The sequence below is a fragment of the Parambassis ranga genome, chromosome 9, assembly GCF_900634625.1.
Source record: "Parambassis ranga chromosome 9, fParRan2.1, whole genome shotgun sequence".
Classification (NCBI taxonomy): domain Eukaryota; kingdom Metazoa; phylum Chordata; class Actinopteri; family Ambassidae; genus Parambassis; species Parambassis ranga.
The window spans coordinates 16,251,563-16,271,799 of NC_041030.1; the positions used below are offsets into that span (position 1 = coordinate 16,251,563).

The window sequence follows — 20,237 nt, forward strand, 5'->3', positions numbered from 1 at the left end:
ATTCAGTAAAAAGTATCTTTTTCTTCCTTTGTTTTTTTTTGCTCTTACCACACAAATTTCCAAGGATAGCATTGCGGATGATGATGTATGTTGTGTGGTGTTTGTTGTAAGATAGGTAGCAAATGGCTCTGAAGTTCGAAGAGGGGCAGCCTAAACAGTTGGCACTAACTTTTTAACAAACACTGCTTCTTTTAGTTCGATTCAGGTCCAGCAGTAGTGGTCTTTTCCTTAAAAAGTTCATTAACAAATGGTAAAAAAAAGGTAAAACAACATTCCACTTAGTATCTGGGGTAGAGCACTCTCTGAATCTGCCCATCTGCCTTACGAGTATCCAGCCACTTTCCACACTGAAAGATGGTTGTGACTGAGTTGGCTGTGTTGGTCACCTCCACACACTCTAAATACCACCCACAACTGGATCCGGTGCCGTCGTGCTCCACTTTGACTCTCAGCAGCTCCCCGAGGTCCAGCATCTCCAGAACGAAGCGGTCCGTCTGGCCTCGTTCGAAAAGGTTGCGGAACTTCTGCCGCAGGTGACGCTTGCCTGAGTCACCGTTGACACCGTAGATGGTGATGAAAACGTTGGCGTCTGTGCCGCCCCCTTTGACATCCCCGGTGATGATGATGATTTCATACTTGACAGGGACCAGGTTGCGGACTTTGCTTGCAAAGCTCTCGATGGATTTATAGCACTCAAACGTCAGGAATTGGTCCTTTTTGGCTGCCAGGGGGATTTGAGCATCACAGTGGAAGAAATACCTAAAACAGGAGGTTTAACGTCAACGTGACATTTTACATAATGTAGGTTGTGTGAGATTCCACTCACTTGTTTCCCAGCTCCTTTTCCGTCACCACCACCTCCATAACATGCCAGAAGGCTTCACTCTTCACCTTCTTGCTGTCTTTGGTTATGTGGCCGAGGCCAATGCTGGCAATTTCCCCCACATGCTTGGAGGAGAACTCAAACGTGTCGGTGGCCCCACTGTGAAAAAAAAAAACTTGTCTGCACTGAGAACAGTAATATTCATTTGTCTGCATGAGAGTTTTTCCTTTGTGTGCCTCATGGGATTATCTCCCCTGAGTGCTGAGACTTAAAGAACAGAAAGTGAAGCTACAAGATAAAAGAGGGTAGAAAAACAAAACATGTGAAATAAAGGAGATTATATAAGGCCATATAATAGGTTTTCACCATCAGCTAAGAGCCCCTGGACTCTCTTTAAAGACCCACCATAAGAATTTCTTCTTCTTATTCTCCAGGACAAACTCTTTGGATCTGGCTTTCCTCCCTTCCAACACGATCCAGGCGTTTTCCGTGGTGGAGGCATCCTCTGTGTTTGCAGTTGTTGTGGCAATTTCATATTCTGCAGAGAGGCAGAAACAATCACACTGTAGTCACTTCACATCTGGCAAATGGCTGCAATTAGCTGCAAGTCATTCATCTCAGACAATTAAGAAGCTTGTAATTATGTCAGCACACTTATTTCCACTGACTAGTTTTGTCACTGAGGTCCACAGAGTCATTGTTGGCACAAGCCAGCTCCCTCATGATCTGCCCGTCGTCCTCGTTTTTAGCCAGCCAGCGGTCGCAGGGGAACCTAAAGGTCTGGTCCATGGCCTCGTCTTTCACGTCAATGTACTCCAGATGCCACCCAGGAGCAGGGCCTGTTTACAGGAAGATACAACAAGCAGATAAAAGTCTTTATGTTTGTGCCTATTTACTGGTTGCTGCTGCACATTTCCAACACCCAGCCCTTATTCCCATGGACACCTTTGTTGTCGTGCCACACTCTGACTTTAGAGAGCTCGCCCAGACTGAGCATGTCAGGAAATCGGAACACGTCCTTCATTTTTCGCTCAAACTTGTTCCGGTTGGTGCTTTCTTTTAGAGGCAGCGTGCCAGTGTCCCCGTACTGTCCGAACACCATCAGAAACACGTTGGCATCGGTGCCGGCACCTGGAAGATCACACAGACTTCTTTAACATCACCTGATGAGGGGACTGACTGTGACACACAATTTTCATCAATATGTTTTGATCAGGAGGTCACCATGTAAATCTGAAGGATTGAAGAAGAGATTATTAACAAAACATCCTTCTATTCTTATTTATTTTAAGAGGTCATGAGCTGTAAATGAAAGTATTTTCATTACTTATGGATAGCATTGAAGAAAAGTTGTGTCACTCACCTCCGACGTCACTGGTCTGCACTTGGATGAGGTAGGTCGTTTTCTCCACCATCTCCTCTTCATCCACCACGGCTGCCAGCTCGCATACCTTTGTCCTCTTTGGCCCTTTGGTCTTGGACAGCCAGTTCTCATAGATGAACAGATATGATTCGTCTGTGGTCAGGTTACGCATCAGGATCTAAAATCAGTGAATGATTACATAAAAATTTGTGACCCAAAGTTCTACTTTGCTGAAATTATGATTGTTCAATGTAAATGTTGCCCCACAGCAGTCTGTACATTACCTGAGCAAGAAACCAGTCAGGTCGGCTCCCGCTGCCATCAATCCGAACTCGGATCTTCTTCAAAGGAGCAATGTCATCAATCTCCAGGCTGAACGTGTCCTCTTGTCCTCTTTCAAACCTGGACAGAACAAAAATCTCAGTCATTATGGAAAACGCTTAATTCCCTTCTAACTGACAGTTCATTCCCTCTCTCAGTTAATCCTAATTTCCCATTTCATACATGTAAGGGTGACAACAGTGACTGACCTATCCTCATTTTTAGGCAGCAGCATTTCTTCTGTGCAGCCATTGGCTCCATACACAATCAGGAAAATGTTGGTATCGGTCCCTGCATACTGAGTGTCACCTGTGACAACCGTGACTGAATATACAACCTATAAAATACACAGTACAGACACAAAGGAAGACAGATGCCGCCTTTATGTAACACACTGTTTTCCAAGACATCACATTTTAGGTGAGTGTGACTCACTTTGCGGATAATGTTGATCGTGCTGGAGTCCAGCGCATTGAACAGTCTGGCAGTCAGACCATCTCCCCTGTCTTTAGCCAGCCAGCACTTACATGGAAAGATGTACTTGATACCTTTGGTTGGCACGGCAACCGACAGCTCATCCACCAACCAGCAGCTCTCTGGTGTGACACCGTTATGGCCGAGCTGAGGAAGAGACAAGAAAAGAGAGAGGAGAGGGATGTAGAACTGGGAATTGACATAGCATTTGATTTTGTTTGATCTACGCACCAGTAGGCTCAGCTAGAATTAATTATTGCTGAGCCAGAATGGCTTTATTTAAATTTTTAACATTAGTGCTGTCTGAGGACACAGCAGAGAGGAGACAGTTTCACAGATTTAGCAACAGAGACAGTCCCAGATTCTCACTTCCACCCTCTTGATCTCTCCTACGTCAGTTCCATAGCACACAAAGTGCTCCATGGAGCCAGCTGAGAAGCATTTCTTTCCCTCCGGCAGATCCAGCCACAGGCGGTCTGTCTCGATGTCGCCTGGGCCGATGATGATGACATATACCCTAGCTGTGGTGCTGGCATCACGGTCGATCTCCGTGGACAGGGTAAAGTGATAGGGGATGACTGGGTGAGAGAGAAGAATAGGTTAAAGATTTTCTTTCCAAGAGCCCGATCTCAGTTTTGAGAAGAGTAATATCATCTGTCACCTCCGCTTGTGCTCTCTTGGCTTCTTTAAAACATAACAACAATATTAAGGATAATCTTAAAGGAACTGTTTGATTGATATGATTTTCATTCATATGTCCATGCTTATCCATGCTCAGTGTATTGCCTACAGTAGATAGTGAAGGAGGAATGTAGTTTTGCTCTCTTTAGCTTGCAGAACAGGCATCTGTCTGGTTCTGAACCCGATCAGTTCAGGGTCACGGGGGGCTGGAGCCTATCCCAGCTATCTACAGGTGAGAGGCGGGGTACACCCTGGACAGGTCACCAGTCCATCACAGGGCAAGTTAGTTAGTCACCAATTGACCTAACAAGCATCTTTAGAATGTGGGAGGAAACCCCACACAGGCACAGGGAGAACGTGCAACCTCCACACAGAAAGACCCCAGTCAGAATCACCCGGGAACCTTCCTGCTGTGAGGCCACGGTGCTAACCAACTTGCTGCCCTCTGTGAAATATTTTGGTGTTAATTCACATCTCAACTCAGACATGAAGTGACACAGTAACACAAACAGTTACCAGGTGAGGTAAAAGACCAACAAAACGACTTCAGTTTCCTTTCAGTCAACGATGTCTGACAGTGGGTTAAAGCAGTGATTATTTGCTAAACCAGGCCTTATAGTTGTCTTACTTGGACCTTCTTCCACCACGGCCACCTTTTTCTTCTTTTTCTTCTTGTTGGCATTTCTGTCCAGTCCTAGTTTGGCCTGAGCCATCTTCTTTGTGTAGGCATCAGTGTTTCTTTCTCCTTCATATCCCTGAACCACACACAGAACAGACACCTATGAGCAACAGGAAATCAAAACACAAGGAGCAGACCTACTACACAACAAACCTTTACAAAGAAGGTCCTCTCTATTCGCTTGTCTTCTTTCTTTGTTGACAGCCAGCGCTCACACAGGAACATGTACACCTCTTCTGTTTCCACATCATGCACCTCCACCTGGTCCAGGTACCAGTCGGCTCCGACCATGGAGTTATCGTGACGAATACGAATCTTAAACACCTGCCCCAAGTCCACAGCCTCAATAGTGAACTTGTCCACCTAAGAGGCAACAAAAATTATTTTGATATCTTCAGTAACTAAAGTGCCACACACTTCGCACATACTCTACCTCTCCTCTCTCAAACTTGTTTTTGTTGCTCTCAGATTTGGCGAGTTTGCGCTCTCCTGTGTCTCCCAGGTCCCCGTAGATGGTGAGAAAAACATTGGCATCAGTACCGGCTCCATACATGTCACCTGTCCGCACGGATACTTTGTACGTGTGAGCTGTGATGGATGAAACGCTCAGCTGTGAATACTTTAATGTTCAGTGCATTTACAGGGTTAAATTCCACCAGTAAAATCAGGGTAAACCTACTTTCCAAAGCGTCCTCCACCTCAGTCTCATTTGTTTTCAGCGTACCATCCCTGAGGAGTTTCTTTGTGATGATGTCTGAAGGGACCAGCTCCCTCACTGTCTCACCATCATCTTCAGACCGGGCCAGCCAGCGCTCACATGGGAAAATGGTTGTCTCTGAACCCTGCCATTAAACACAGATGAATCCCCAGACTCAGGACTCAGATGTGTCTCCACAACAAGGAAAAAAAATCTGATTCTCATAGGATGTACAAGCTAAATCATTAACTTGATATTTTACAAGGACAGGGAAACTCTTGCCCTACTCTACCTTTCCTTTCCGGAGCTGTCGTCTGATTTCCACCCTGTCCAGGTGCCATCCCGGGTTGGTGCCCCTGTTGTCATGGCCAATCCGGATTTTCTCTATGACATCACCGACGTCCTCCAGCTGTGAAAAAGACAGCATTATATTTACATACCAGCAAACACAGTTTTGAAGACATCTATGGTCCAAATCCACACACTCACCTCCACAATAAACATGTCCTCAGCTCCCCTCTCAAAGTACAGACGCCGCTCTCTCTTATTGACACACAGGTGTTTCTGCTGTGTGCACACCCCCTTACCGCCATACAGGACGATGAACACGTCAGCATCTGTCCCCGCTCCAAACACGTCACTGGTGTATATCTTGATCTCGTAGGGAACGACTGAACAATCACAGGAAGAGGATTAAAAAGAAAATGGCAGATAGAATGACCATACACACAGTGAGGGCTTCAGCCGTGGTCAACAAAACAAAGCTCACTGAGAATACTCCTACATTCGCTTACCTCTTACCTCTTTTGGTATACACTTTTTAACCCCTTAGTCACATTTACAATTAAATAATGACTATAGGTATTCACTGTGTTCTTTCAGAACAGCTAAAATGAAGCTTGCCTGCCTTTGAATATATATATTAGAGGCCGAAACTATGTATACTGTCTTACATCACTTCCTGATGGTTGTAAGCAAACGTTTCTGACCCCTGCAGTGAATTTACTGTAACACTCATTACAAGTCAGACTCGATACTCCAACACGCAGACTGAGTGCTTCAAACACATTTCACTGCCAAAGCTTCCACACTTTTACCAGAGTAAAGTTGTGCATAAAGCACTTTTACACATCCTAATCAGCTCTCTGTTATTTGCGCTAATGGATCTGAGCACCAGCTGTTCACTCACATGGTGTGTAGAATTCAGTCTGTAACTCAGCAGGATAGAGATCCCTCACAATCGCACCATCATCTTCTGCTTTATCCAGCCATCGCCCACACGGGAAGCAAAGTCTCTGACCCTGCGACGGGGCGTCAACCTCGATCCAGTCCAAGAACCAGCCAGGTGATCCCCCTGATCGTTAAAAAAAATAAAAGTGTGCTGCTTGTGTTGTGTTCTGTGGAGGCCTTTCTTTTTTCCTCACCTGAGTTGTCATGTCCAATTCGAAGCTTCTCCAGGTCGCCCAAGTCCACGGCCTCCACCGTGAACTCGTTGATCATCCCCTGCTCAAACTTATTCTTGTAGTTTTTACAGGCCTTCAGGTTGACGATCCCTGTGAGTGACAGGAAGATTTTCACACAGAGTGCACACACAGCACAGGGCTGTCATCATAGTGTCAGGGGTTTGCTGTTTGATCACACCTGTGTCGTCTTTTTCACCAAAGAGAATGGCAAAGACATTGGCATCAGTTCCAGCGTACTTCTTTTCCCCAGTTTTTATCTTAAGCGTGTACGTGGTCGACATGGCTGTAAAAATGAATTTAACAAGTCAGTTTCTTTTCATCGTCACACCAGTAACACACCAGCCCCTCTTTGTTCTCGTCTACACCTGAACAAATACTTAAACACGCCTTTCTTTTTTCTACTTAGATGTGAGCTGGGAGTGAAAGTCTGTTACATTTCTGCTCGAGCCCCAGAGTGGCCCCTGTTCCATCCTCATCCTCATCCTCATCCTTCCTCATGAAGGCCTCGTCCACAGGAACCAGCTCTCTCGCTATCTGCCCGTCATCCTCATCCACTGCCAGCCAGCGGTTACAAGGGAAGTAGTATCTGCAAAGAAAGGCCTCTGATCAGCACTCAAAGATGACACGCTCTTACATCACTTTCAGTTGTATAGTTACACAAAGATGGTTATCTTTTGGTTATCTTACGTTGTGTCATCCTTTGTGTCCACTATCTCAACACGGTCCAGGTACCAGGATGAGTAAGACTTAGAGTTGTCATGGCGAATTCGTAGCTTTTTCAGAGGACCCAAATCAACAGCTGTCACAGTGAAAACATCCTCCTGCAAAGCAATATCACCAAAACAGATCAAAACAAGCACAATGAAAACAGGTGTGTGTATCAGCACTTTATTTTTCTTGGTTGATTCCCCAATAACCATTTAAAAAACATTTTAAAATTAAAAAATGTATCTGCTGTCACTGCTCCTGTTTGTTTTAACAAAAAATGAAGCTTCTGATTCTGATAATATTTGGTGCTATCTACAACTGCAAAGCTAAAGCTGTCAAATAAATTAACCACCTGAGTCTGCTGCTTATGAGTGCATCACATGACTTGTTTGGCCTGTCACCATAAAATCTTTTAAAGTGCTTTTTTTCCCCAGGATTCACACTCTGGCATGGGAGGTTTAAAACTTCAGTGCAACTATAACTTTTCTTTTCTTCTTCTGTCAGAAGTAAATGGTGTACAGAGTGTGTGGTTGTTTTTCCTGTCGCTAGATGACAAATGGCCATTGTTGCTGCTAGTCAGTAGGTTAGGAATAAACCTAATTGTGTGTGGCCGTTTGTTTTGCTCTCGGAGCCAGGTGTAATATAGAGATGAATCATTCATATGTGTGGATAAGGTAAGGAGTAAAAGTAGGACAGGTTCAATGACACAGAGGACTCCTCTGAGCTTTACCTCACAGTCACAGCTGGCTCACCTGCAGGCAAGCTTGTAATTCTACCAGAACACACACACACACACACACACACACACACACACACACCCTGCAAGGCTCATGTTGCATGGAAGTGCTTGAGTCTTTGTCTAACTACTGGTTAATTTTCAGCAAAGTACCCATTCTGAAAAGGAAGGTTACTTTTGGTTTGTGCTAATTTAATTAGCATTTTGGTTTAACTGGTAAAATAATATATATATTTTCTTAATCTGAGCCATCCAGCTTCTCTTCCAGAAAACCATTTCTTTGTGCCATTACCTGCCCACGCTCAAACTTGTTGAGGTTGTCGGAATTCTTCAGGTAGCGTTCTCCAGTGTCTCCATTTTCCCCATAAATATTGATAAAGACGTTGGCATCGGTCCCGGCTCCCATCATGTCACCAGTGAAGACACACACTTCATAGGTGTTGACTGTCAGACAATACAAGGGATGAATTACTAAGACCTCGTTAACCCATCACACATACAGCATGTCAGGCAGGAAACTGTGTCAAATCAAATCCTGCATGTCCACAACTAAAAACACTAAACACAACAAGAGTGAAATATAACCTAAAATATATTCAAAATAAGAGCCAACTCTCTATAGATGTCTCAGTGTGTGTGTAGTCTTGATCAAATGTATTAAAAGATGTATTATTTATGAATCCTGGAGATTTTCCTCTCTGCTCGCTGTTGGATACAGTACTGATGGTCTGAAACAAATTTTACTTTAATTTAAATAGATAAGATTTTTTTGTTCATGTTATTTCTTCTGTCTTGTTTAATCATAGGGGACACAACTGCAGCTATGAACTACCTTGACTGACAGCAAAAGGAAGCAGTGGTGTCACTGAAGTAACCAGAGTAATGATGACAGAAGTGTGCTCACTGGAAAAATGGGTTAAAACCCTGCTGGAAACCTGGTTTACAAACTCAGCTACTTAAATTATGTCATTAGATCCATGTACATCATCTATATTATTAAATACTGCACGACCAAAGCAGGCTAAACATGAGCAAGTAAGAGCATAGAAACAGAATGAAGCAGTTTCACTGAGCTGTCCATGACAGCGACAGGTTTTGTTGTGTATTATCTTGGCAGTTAAAGCTGCATGACTGCCAGAAAAAATGAAATCATGTCACCAGCTTGAACTCAAATGTTTAAAGCCAGAAGCTTGGCAGACAGAATGTTTAGTTCAGTTTCGTACTTTCCAGATTTTCTGCATCCTCGGGCAGCAGCTCCACCACCAGCTCGCCGTCCTCCTCTCCCCCGGCCAGCCAGCGTGAACAGGGGAAATGATAAATCAGCACCACTTCCTGCATCTCCTCTCCCATCTCCTCCTCTTCGTCTTCCTCGTCCTTCTTTTTTTTCTTCTTCTTTTTCTTGTCGTCCTTTTTCTTCTCTTTCGGGGCCATGGCCATGATTAGATGCTTGACGTCCACAGTCTCCAAGAACCAGCCAGAACCAATCCCGGAGCCGTCATGGCCGATGCGTATCTTAAAGATCTTCCCCACATCTTTGGCCTCCATCTAGGGAAGATGTTTGCAAGGTTTAAATGCAACATCTGGACATGCAGATTTTGCAGCCATTAAAAAAATCCAGCTTTGATACCTTAAATATCTCAGTGGTGTTCCGCTCAAAGTTGTTGGATCTGCTTTCAAGTGTGATGATCTCCGTCTTTCCCTTTTCACCGTAGATCTGGATGAACACTTTGGCATTGGTGCCGGCAAACGCCACGTCTCCAGTCACCACTGATATCTCATAGTTTATCACTGAAAAAAGGCAAATTGAAGACAGACAGCTCAGTTTGGCTGTTTTGGGGAAAACGTCAGAGAGGCCAGATTGAGATGATTTGGACATGTAAATGGTTGGAGGATGTTGAAAATGGAGCTCAAGAGGTCAAGATGAAGACCAAAGAGGAGAAATATGGATGTGCTGAAAGAGGACATGAAGTAAGCTGGTGTGAGAAAAGAGCTGAAAGTAGAAGACGAAGAAGATAAATAAAGTTCCTTAAATTGATCGGACTATAAGCTGCCAAAGTGTGTGAGCATTGCTTACGTTGCTCCATGTCCAGGATCTCACTGGGGTAAATCTCCACCACTGTCTTGCCATCAGCCTCATCCTTACACAGCCAGCGGTGACTGGGGAACATGTAATGCTTTCCGTGAACTGGAACCATAATCTGAACACTGTCCAGAAACCAGCCGGCACGCATGCCTTCGTTAGTGTGACCAATCATCAGACGGTTGATCTGGAATCAGATTAATAGATCTCACTATAAAAGTTTGAGACATACAGTACAAGGCATTCTACACACATTTACTGAAGACTTATAGAAACTGGACACCAGACCACCTTAACCTTGTCTCAGTAATGCCAACATCACCTGTCCAATATCGAAGGTTTCCACGATGAAGATATCAACGCGGCCCATCTCAAAGTAGTTCCCCAGGTTGTTAGCTGAGACCACCAGCATCATCTTAGTGGTGTCACCTTTCTCCCCGTAAAGTTTGACAAACACATTGGAGTCTGAACTGCCCCCGCGGATGTTACCCGTCTTTACTGCGATGTGATAGTTTACATCTGACACACACACACACACACAGAGTCAGAATAACATTTCGATACTAAATACTATGTTCCATTGTCCTCTATCTTACTGTAAAGACGCTGTCCATCTGAGAACGGCACCAACTCCCGCACAATCTGTCCATCATCCTCGTTCCGGTCCAGCCACCTGAAATGCACATTCAGTGAACAAACGCCCGTCTCATCTGTTACACACACAAGTATACACTTACAGAGCACTTAATTGGAAACACCTGTTTATTCACATAACTCTCCAATCTGCCATCTGTGTGGCAGCAGTACAATAAAAACTGTTCAGCTGCACATTAAGAGCCTAAATTAAAGTTCGCATCTGAACTTTGTGGCTGTGCTGTGGTATGTTCGTTGGTGTCAGACAGTTGTCACCATATTGAGGAATAGTTTATTTGAGACGGTGTGAAAAGTAAAAGATATCAAGGGAACACCTGTAGAAGAGATAGATAAGCCTTTATACAACTATAGGAGAAAAGTCTCAAACACTAAGGTAGAACAATAACAGAGGATCCTGCCAGACGTCACTCCTGTCCAGCAAGAACAGAAATCTCTGGCTCACCAAAACCAGTGTGGAGAAACGTGGCCTGATTTAATGCATGCCCCCTCTTTGCTGAGGCTACCTAAGCAATGTTAGTTGAATGTTTTCCACCTCAATGGCTGCTTTAGGGACAAGAAGAAGTTGTGTCATACTGTTTTTTTTCTAATCCTGGTGCTCTTAAGGAAGTGCTCAGTGAGACTAACCTGTTGCAAGGGAACTCCACAGCGTGGGCCTCAGCTTGTCCCTCCTCTCTGACGAGCACTTTGTCCAGAAACCAGCCGCAGCCTCCACCTTTGCCATCATGTCCAATCCTCACTCTGCGGACCTGCCCAATAGCTACAGCCTCAATTATAAACTCATCCAGCTGGAACAATAAAAACAACAACAACAAAATGCAACAGAGGCAACTTTTCTTATTACTATGACTGTTCACTGAACAATAATTATGCATGATTTCCTGTGTGAAACTGTACACACATTTCCCTTCTCAAACTTGTTGATGTTGTTTTTGCAGTTGACCAGCTGCCGGTAACCGGTGTCGCCCTGGTCTCCAATCAGATTCATAAAAACAGCTGCATCTGTGCCGCCGCCGCTGACGGTCCCTGTGCAGACTGTAACTCTGTATTTGATCACTGCAGAAGGGAGTAAATTCAATCACACACCATTTACACTCTCTGTATTTCAGGGAGCAGATTTCTGGTGGGTGTATGTATACATACAGGGGAACGGCTCAGCGATCAGATCTCCAGTGGCGGGCAGCTCCCTCACAACCTCATTATCATCTTCGTTAGCGTCCAGCCATCTCTCACAAGGAAATGAGTACTTCTCCTTTGTTAGAGTCTTCATTATTGTTGCCTGATTGAGCAAAGACAATGCTGAAAGCTTGTTTCATCTGGCGTGTGAAGAAATATGTGCATTATTATTACTTCTACTACTATTAGACAGTTAAATTGCAGGTTCCTCTTCTTCTAGGTCTCACCTTACTGAGATGCCATCCTGCAAATGGATTCCTCTTCTCATGCCATATACGGAGTTTGGTCAATTTTCCAAAGTCAGGCAGCTCAACCTGGAAATTACCCATTTATCAATACTTGATAGCAATAATAATAATGTGTGTTATAAGATACTTACCATAAACCTGTCTGTCTGTCCCTGTTCAAAGTTGTCAGTTTTATTGTCCAGTCTGATCTCATCTGACTTGCCTTTCTCTCCGTACACTTGGAAGGAGATGTCAGCGTCGGTTCCTGCGTTGGGCAGATCTGACGTCCAGATCCACAAAGACCAGGGGTGCTCTGAAGAGATCCAAACCAAAGCAGCATGTCTTTGTGTATTTTACAGATTTGAAGCCAGCTGTGCTTTCCTAATGTCCCGGTTGAGTCCCCCCTTGAGTTGCACACAGGCAGCTATTAACTGTGAATTTGTGTGAATGGACAGAAAAACCAAATGCCCTATGCGTTTATCACAACTGCATCGCCATTTACAGTGCTTTAAAATTGATATCAAGCTTCATTGCATAAGCATTCATACAAAGCAGAATGAGGACAGCCTGTCTGCTGAGTCATTATGCAAATGTCTGGTACACTTAATGGAATTTTGGATACTTGTCCTCAGCGTTTTGGGAAATAATATAACAGCACTTATTGACATTCAGCTCACTCTTCTGTCTCTTCTGCCTGAGTGACACCATCTCATAGAGCTCTCTCTCTATCAGGCCGTCTCCCTCTTTCTCATCCAGCCATTTGCTGCAGGGGAAGGTCTGCTCGATCCCTGTGAATGGACAGTACACCACCACCTGCAAAAAAACCCCCAAAAACCTCAAATCCGCTTAGCTGATTCACGGTTGGAGTGCACTGTGTTTGCTTGTTACTGTGCATATTAATGTACCCTGTCGCAGTACCAGCCAGCACTGACTCCTCCATTGTCGTGACCGATGGTGACTCTGCTGAGTGGACTGAGGAGGGCAGCGATCTCGACATTAAAAATGTCTGTCAGTCCCCGTTCAAACTTTCCTCCCTCCAGAAACACCTGCAGGGTACACAAAGTACACAGAAGTAAATAAATATGTCTGAAAGGAAGGTTTTCATTTGCAGCATGTGTGGGTTGTTTCAGGAATTTTGCCCATTGTCCCACATGAAAACAAACAGAGAGGAATAGAGAAATAGAGAGGATGAAAATGACTGCAGATCTGCATAACAGTGAAGTTATCATCCTAGTGCATATGAAGATAAATGTACAATGTCTTAATTTTTGTACAAATTTTTGATATAAAGCCCAAAAATGTGCCACAAAGATCTACCTGGTATTTAACACAATGTGACACAGTGGCACCACAACGTCTGAAAAGCATTGCAAACATATGTTTTGTTCGGTCAAAGGTCACTTATGCGTGGCAAACTGTAATCAAGTTATCATTGACTTCTAGATTTGGAGAAGTGCCCGTGGCAAGGAGTGCAGCACCAGCCTTAAATTAAGTGTGGTTTTCTCTCATCACCTTGCCGCTGTTCTTCATTCCTTTCGTGCCGTGCATCAGAATGTGGATTTTGGAGTTGGTCCCAGCGCCTCGGATGTTTCCTGTCACAATCTGGACATTGTACACAATACCTGTTGGATACAGTTACATGTCAGGCTATCAGAGGCGATGCCAGTGGGTCACTACGGTTCAGAGCATCTCTACTCCAACGGAGCTGAGCAGGAACCAGCTAACATTAGTAGTCTGACTCCAGAATTAATGATTACACTGCAGGCTCTTTGGCAAGCTTTGTCTGCAGTTCGTATTAGGATAGTTTTGGTCTATAGATCCTTTACTCACACACCAGGAAGAGACAGTCTGTATTACCGACCTCAGAGCATATAAGACTTAAAAACAAGTGCCCTCCTCACCCGTGGGCTGGCTCCCTCCCACTAAAATGTCCCTCTGGATCTTCCCGTCATCCTCATCGATGGCAAACCAGCGACTGATGGGAAATTCATACACTATTTTATTTCCCATATCATCCACAATCACCTGTTTAGAAAAGAAAAGAGGAATAACACATCTCAGTATAATGTGAGATGAAAACAGAATCATTCTTATTGTCACTCCTGATCTTTGGTGTCAGTCTGCAGTAACCAACAAACCTACCGACTCATCTGTCTGTTTGTTGAAAGGCTATCCCTTAATGAGGCATGGTTTCCTTTTACACAGAGGGTAGAATGACGACATGTGTGCTCCATGTGTGTGCGTGTGTGTCTGTATGTTAAATGTAGTCATCTCTTAGGTGCCCACACTGTATGTGTTGGAGGAGCAGGGACACCAGTGACAGGAAATCAGAGGATCACATGTCTTAAGTACCACTGTAGAGGCAGATCTGTGCAGTGTGAGGCGGCGTAGGACTCTAAGAGAGTTTTGTTTCCAGGTGATGTATATTAAGGTACACATTGTGTAACAAATGGCTTTCTTCTTTACCTTGTCCACAAACCAACCCGCTGAGGAGCCTTTGTTATTGTGCCCAATGGTGATTTTTCTAATTTTGCCCAAGTTTGGTGCCTCAAGGGTGAATTTGTCCTCCGTGCCCTGTTCAAAGTTATTTTTATCATTGTCAAGTCGCCTTTCCCCTGAAAAAAAATCACATTTATTCAAGTTCGCTGCAGCAAAACTGCCATATGGTAAAAGGTATTTGACATATATTCGACACCTGTGTCTCCAAACTCTCCAAAGATATTGATAAAGACGTCTGCATCTGTTCCGCTGCCCTTTACATCCGCAGTGAAAACTGTCACAACATATTTATTGTCTGCAAGACAAAGAAAAACAAAACAACAAACCTTAGACAGAAACTCACACCTCATTTCTGTGTGTGCTATACATACATTTGGGCATGTCCATGGGGTCCATGCTGCCCAGCAAGTCTCTGATATAAAGGTGGTCTCCCTCCACCTTACTGAACCAGTTGTTGCAGGCAAAATAGAACCTCAAGTGAGGTCGAATCACGTCTGTCACCACCACCCTGTCCAGGAACCAGCTGGGGTTCATACCGGTGTTATCATGCTCAATCCTGGAGCAACAAAAGAAAGACAACATTGTTTATTTCAAACACATTTCGGTGCAGGTAATAAAAAAAAAGATGACCCAGAAGGTACCTTATCTTTTTCAAAGGTCCAACATTATGAGTTCTAATTCTGAACACGTCAGTTTTGGATTTTTCGAAGGCCGTGCGGCTCCTGAAATCACAACATGAACACATTTTGGGAACCATACTATGTTTAAACAGTCAAACACACACACATACAAACAGGTGCCAGGTGCAAAATAAAAACCCCAGAAAAGCCTCATAAGCCTCACACTGTAAATCATGCCATGCAAAATGATAGATACCAACATGACAGCAGGAATACGTACTTCTTTTCGGTGCTGTGAAAGAGAAGAAAAACACAAGGTTTAGGTTAAAATGTGAGGATCTAGTTGTCAGTGTGATGGATGAGAACTTGTTCTTTAGATTGCTTTAATTCTGGTGGATTTACTTGCTGGTCAGGTGGACTTTGGGAGTGATGCCGTATTCTCCGAAAAGAGTAACAAACACATTGGCGTCAGTGCCTGCTCCTCTCTCATCACCAGTGATGGTCACCACCTCATACACTGGAGGGTTTGACAGTTTCATACACATGTATTAGAAAAACATTTTGAAAAGTACAATTAAATTAAATGTCTTTTTTTAAAACAAATAAAATAATATACCCTTTAACCCTTTAATTATGATAAAGATTTGAACCCTTACCATGAATAAATCATGTACACATTTCCTCTTAAATTAAATACGTTATTTTTGTCATTAAAACATATAATTTGGAAAAAAATAGGTCATTTGAGTGTTTGTGAAGATCAAACTCACAGGATAGTTTTATGCTGGGCTGTTGCGAGTGCCAGTAAGGAACCTTAGATGAAGTGATATATCTGACCACCAAAGTTTGGTGAGTGACAGGTGTCACATGGCGGTGGGCTGCAGGTAACGTACTGATGATACATGGATACCACTTCTCTAAGTCTAAAGTTACCATGAACATTAAACTAAAGCATGGGACACATGACTGATGGAGCCACTCAGACTGCAATCAAGAATTCACCTCTGCTCTGAGTGTCGAATGTCTTCTCTCATACTGAACTGACATCCAGTTGTCCTCCATGAAGTAATGACATGCCTCTCTGTCTCTTTCTAGTCTTCTAAACTCTAGATTTTTGTGAATTTTACAGTGTAAAATAAAAAAAGTTTACCTTTCTTTTTGTGATACTCATCCTCGTAGTTTTCCACTTTTTCTGGCTCATAATTGCGAAGTTCATTTTCAAAGATTTCCACGTAGTTTTCAATCTTCTTCTTCTTGCCTTTTGTCTTCTTGGTGTCTTCATCACTGTCTCCTTTCACTGAACCTTTCTTCTTCTTCTCTTTCTTTTTCTTCTTCCCTTCCTCTTCCTCTTCCCCTGCTGCCGGATCACCCTCCTTTTTGTCTTTGGATTTTTTGTCCTTTGACCCCATCTTGTCTTTGACTGAGGACTTCTTTGAGCCTTTCTTGGTGTTTTCAATCACATCAGGAAGTTTGTCTCCTCTGTTTTTACCTTTGGAGACATTGTTGTTATCTTCATTGTCTGTATCCTGTGACTCATTGCTCTCTTCACCCTCACTCTCTTCTTTGGCTTTTTTCTTCTTTTTCTTGACCTTTTCTTTTTTCTTGGTGCTCTTCACATCAGGTCCCGATGTGTCAGAACTAAATCCTTCTTCATCACTGTCCTTTACCTTCTTCTTCTTCTTCTTCTTCAGTCGTCCAGCATCCTTTGACTCAGCCACCTGCTTAATTTTCTTCTTGGTTTTTGGTTCCTGATCCTCTGAGTCTTCGTCATCTACATCTTTGGTTTCTTCCTCTGCTCTCTGTCCTGTTTTTTTCTTTTTTGTGGGCATCTTTAATTAATTCACTACCTCGTAACCGTAACCGATTCCTGTGTGTTCCGGTGAAACTTGATTAAACTGACCCGTGACCGTGCAGGAGTGACCTGCTGGCAGGACAAGTCTGAGTCAGAGCCTACAAACTGCTGTTTGCTGGATAGCTGGGGAAGCCCGTCTCTACTGGTTATCCTGACCTACAACAGCAGCAGCAGCAGCACTGACCTCATTAAAAATGTTCATCTGCATGTTGCCACCTGATATGAGGAGGGAAACCCCCCCACCCAGAGGGATAGCTGCAAGAAAGTTCCAGAAAAGTATTAGTCAACAAACAGGTGGTGGTCTAAAAGGGTAATATTATGAGTGTCAATCATGTAATTTTATCAGGACAATTCACTCCATTAAAACGATTTTACATATAACAGTGATGTGCTCTTGTGCACACACAAGAATGTCTGTTGCACCTGTAAGTAACTTGGTTGCACATGTTATTGAATACATTACCCAGGAAGTGCCCTAATGGATTGTTGACATGACAGTGTGGTCCCACAGCGCCCCCCTCTGGCTGTTTTCCGCATTAATGTGGAGACCAGCAGCTACGTCACCCTCAAATTGCCCGGGATTTTTGAAGAAGAGAAAAATATTCCTCAATAATCTACCCGCCTCTCTCCCTGTCATGTTGCTGAATTTGAATCTTTTCCCAACAAGATATCAGTAGCAGGAGTTTAACATTGAATGACGTCACAGGCGCAATGAGTGTCAGTGATAAATGTGGCGTAAGGTGTGTGTGTGTGTGTGTGTGTGTGTGTGTGTGAGTGTGAGTGTGAGAGAGAGACATCTTCTTTGACTCATCACCCACCTGCTTACTTTTCTTCTTGGGTTGTAATGGATCGTTGACATAACAGTGTGGTCCCACAGCGCCCTCCTCTGGCTGTTTTCCACATTCAAACTACACGGAGACCTCCTCCTCCCCTCCTGTGGTAGTTGTTTTGTTTTTGCAGGGCGGAAGGTAAGAGAAATGTGGCAGCTGTTTATCCTGATCACATATGTCTGTCCCCTGAGGAGGAACTTTGTTTATCTGGTTACTTTTGCTCTGTTTAGATTCTTTTAGAAGCTCTGCATTGAGGAGCCGCAGGAGAGCTAAATGCTTAGCATGCTAACATCGTTAAGCTAGCAACTTTTGAAAACTGGAGGGTTGTAAGTTTTATTGCTTCATGTTTTATTTTTGTGCAACTATTATGTTGGCTTTAAGCAACATTGCGCATATCTAGCTTCAACACGGTCGCTTTTAATTTATTTGTTAACTGCGAATGCTACTTTAGTATGTCTTTTTTGGACACTTTGCAAAGCATTCTTATTTGATTAGTTTAAAACTACAGTCAATTTTAGTTATATTTGCTTATTCCTTATTGTTTTTATGTTGCTAACAATGTATAATATACGGATGAAGCCAAAGGGCCCCTCATAGACTGTATTAAATATAGACGAATCTTTCGTGACGTCACCATTTGGTTTTGTGCAGAGTCATGATGACCGTCGCCATGTTGGCAGCGTTGTAAACTTCCGGTTGAATCAAGCGAGCAACCTCGGGGCTCACGCGTGAGCTGCCAATGCGGAAGTGTTAAAAATTGCAGTTCACGCCGCAGCCGCTAGGTGTCAATCCCCATAGATTCCCATGTTAAAAAGTCCAAATGTAAACAAAAACAAACATGTTTATAGCTTTATACAAAGTATGGCTTTCATAACTATTGATTAGTTTTCTGTGTGTTTTTCTATAACAATCATTTATGTCAAAACGAGTGTGACCCACTGCTCCGACCCACCACAATAATGGACTTTCACTCGATTTCGTTCCTTGCGCAATACTTCCTCATATTCAAAATGCATATATGCTGAATGCATCAACTAAAAACAATTTATGTGTGTATCCTCTTGTTAAAGAGCAACTTGACCCTCAAATGTGGCTACTTAATTACGTAGTTAAAGTGTAACCTTCTGCAAATATTTTAAAAGCTTTAAAATCCACAGATAAATATATGATGTAAATATAAACTATGAATAAGTAAAGTAAAACTATAAATGTGTATAGTGCGCATGCGTGTGAAACGTGTGTAGCCTGTTACAGACGCTCCCGACTCCCTTTACAGATTTTCTATCTTTTTATTACTTTATTCTACTTATTTTGACTTTTTACTGTAGGGACTGCTATCTAGGTATTTAGATATTTATTTTATATTTCTATTTCATATTTCAATTTATCTTTGGCTTCTATTTGTCTGTAACAAACAAGAATTTCCCCTCGGGGATGAATAAAGTAATTCTGATTCTGATTCTGATGTGCTACAGCAGCTGTTCAGCAGAGAATGAATATATTTTTACCCAGCAGAGGGAGACATCATCATTGCACTTGGGTTCAAAGTGTTTACTGCATCCTAACCTGATCTCACACACTGTACACTGCATTGCTGGCACGGAATATGTTCATGAATATGACAGACGTAACCGTGACATAAACTCACAGAAAACATGTAATGTAAAAATAAATAATGCGCAGACAGCAGAATAAATACATATAATCACGGTATCACTTTTTAACATTTATTTTCTGTCTCATGAAAATAAACTACAGTTCTTTTTAGACAAATTAAGGCTTTTGACACTGTCACTGCTAATTCGGGTAGAATATAAACAGTCGCTATCAAACAATATTTCAGAAAACAATAATGATGTTTCCTTTATGCAGATTTTTTTATCGATATTATTGAGGGAGACACAAATGTATGTATTGAGAGGGAAAACAAAAGGAGAGTAAGGTGCAGCTGGAGTCATCAGGTCCTTATTTTAATGTCTTCCCGTGACAAGAGCCAACTCTGGGGAAAAAAGCACAATTTAAATGAGTATAATGAGTGTGAATGTTACATTTATGTTCACCTCAGTGTTTTTTTTTCTACCGCTGTTTTTACCTCCTCTTGCATCTGGGACACACTCTGCCCCATAATGTCTTCATCGTGGCCTGTCTCAGAGCCGGACTCCCCCACAGGTACACAGACGGGGTGCACACGGCGTTAAAACGAGCCAGGATGGCGAACAGATTGGATCCGGGCAAGTAAAAGTATGGCCACGAATAATATACTGTATGATGTCTTTTAAATATTTTTTTTTTAAAAAACGTGAAAAATTAAAATAGAAATATTTAGAAATATATAAATAGAAATAAATTGTCTATTC

General features: G+C 42.9%; 1 protein-coding gene across 1 annotated transcript; it reads right to left on the minus strand.

Moving 5' to 3' along the window:
• Positions 1-278: 278 nt before the first annotated feature.
• On the minus strand, positions 279-16,607 carry loxhd1b (lipoxygenase homology PLAT domains 1b). Its single transcript, XM_028414770.1, has 43 exons — positions 16,349-16,607; positions 15,601-15,715; positions 15,479-15,490; positions 15,220-15,300; positions 14,950-15,134; positions 14,775-14,873; positions 14,546-14,694; positions 13,981-14,104; positions 13,592-13,701; positions 12,985-13,125; positions 12,757-12,892; positions 12,232-12,392; positions 12,080-12,166; positions 11,820-11,955; positions 11,578-11,732; positions 11,304-11,464; positions 10,622-10,698; positions 10,348-10,544; positions 10,020-10,212; positions 9,573-9,733; positions 9,169-9,490; positions 8,238-8,389; positions 7,189-7,322; positions 6,936-7,087; positions 6,680-6,784; positions 6,463-6,591; positions 6,228-6,392; positions 5,528-5,709; positions 5,331-5,447; positions 5,021-5,183; positions 4,775-4,929; positions 4,495-4,704; positions 4,291-4,417; positions 3,351-3,559; positions 2,943-3,128; positions 2,717-2,844; positions 2,471-2,588; positions 2,187-2,364; positions 1,769-1,954; positions 1,492-1,662; positions 1,229-1,361; positions 827-982; positions 279-759 (listed from the first exon to the last, which is right to left on the minus strand). Exons 1-43 carry the CDS (start codon positions 16,605-16,607, stop codon positions 279-281), a joined length of 6,798 nt encoding a protein of 2,265 aa, XP_028270571.1.
• Positions 16,608-20,237: the final 3,630 nt, after the last annotated feature.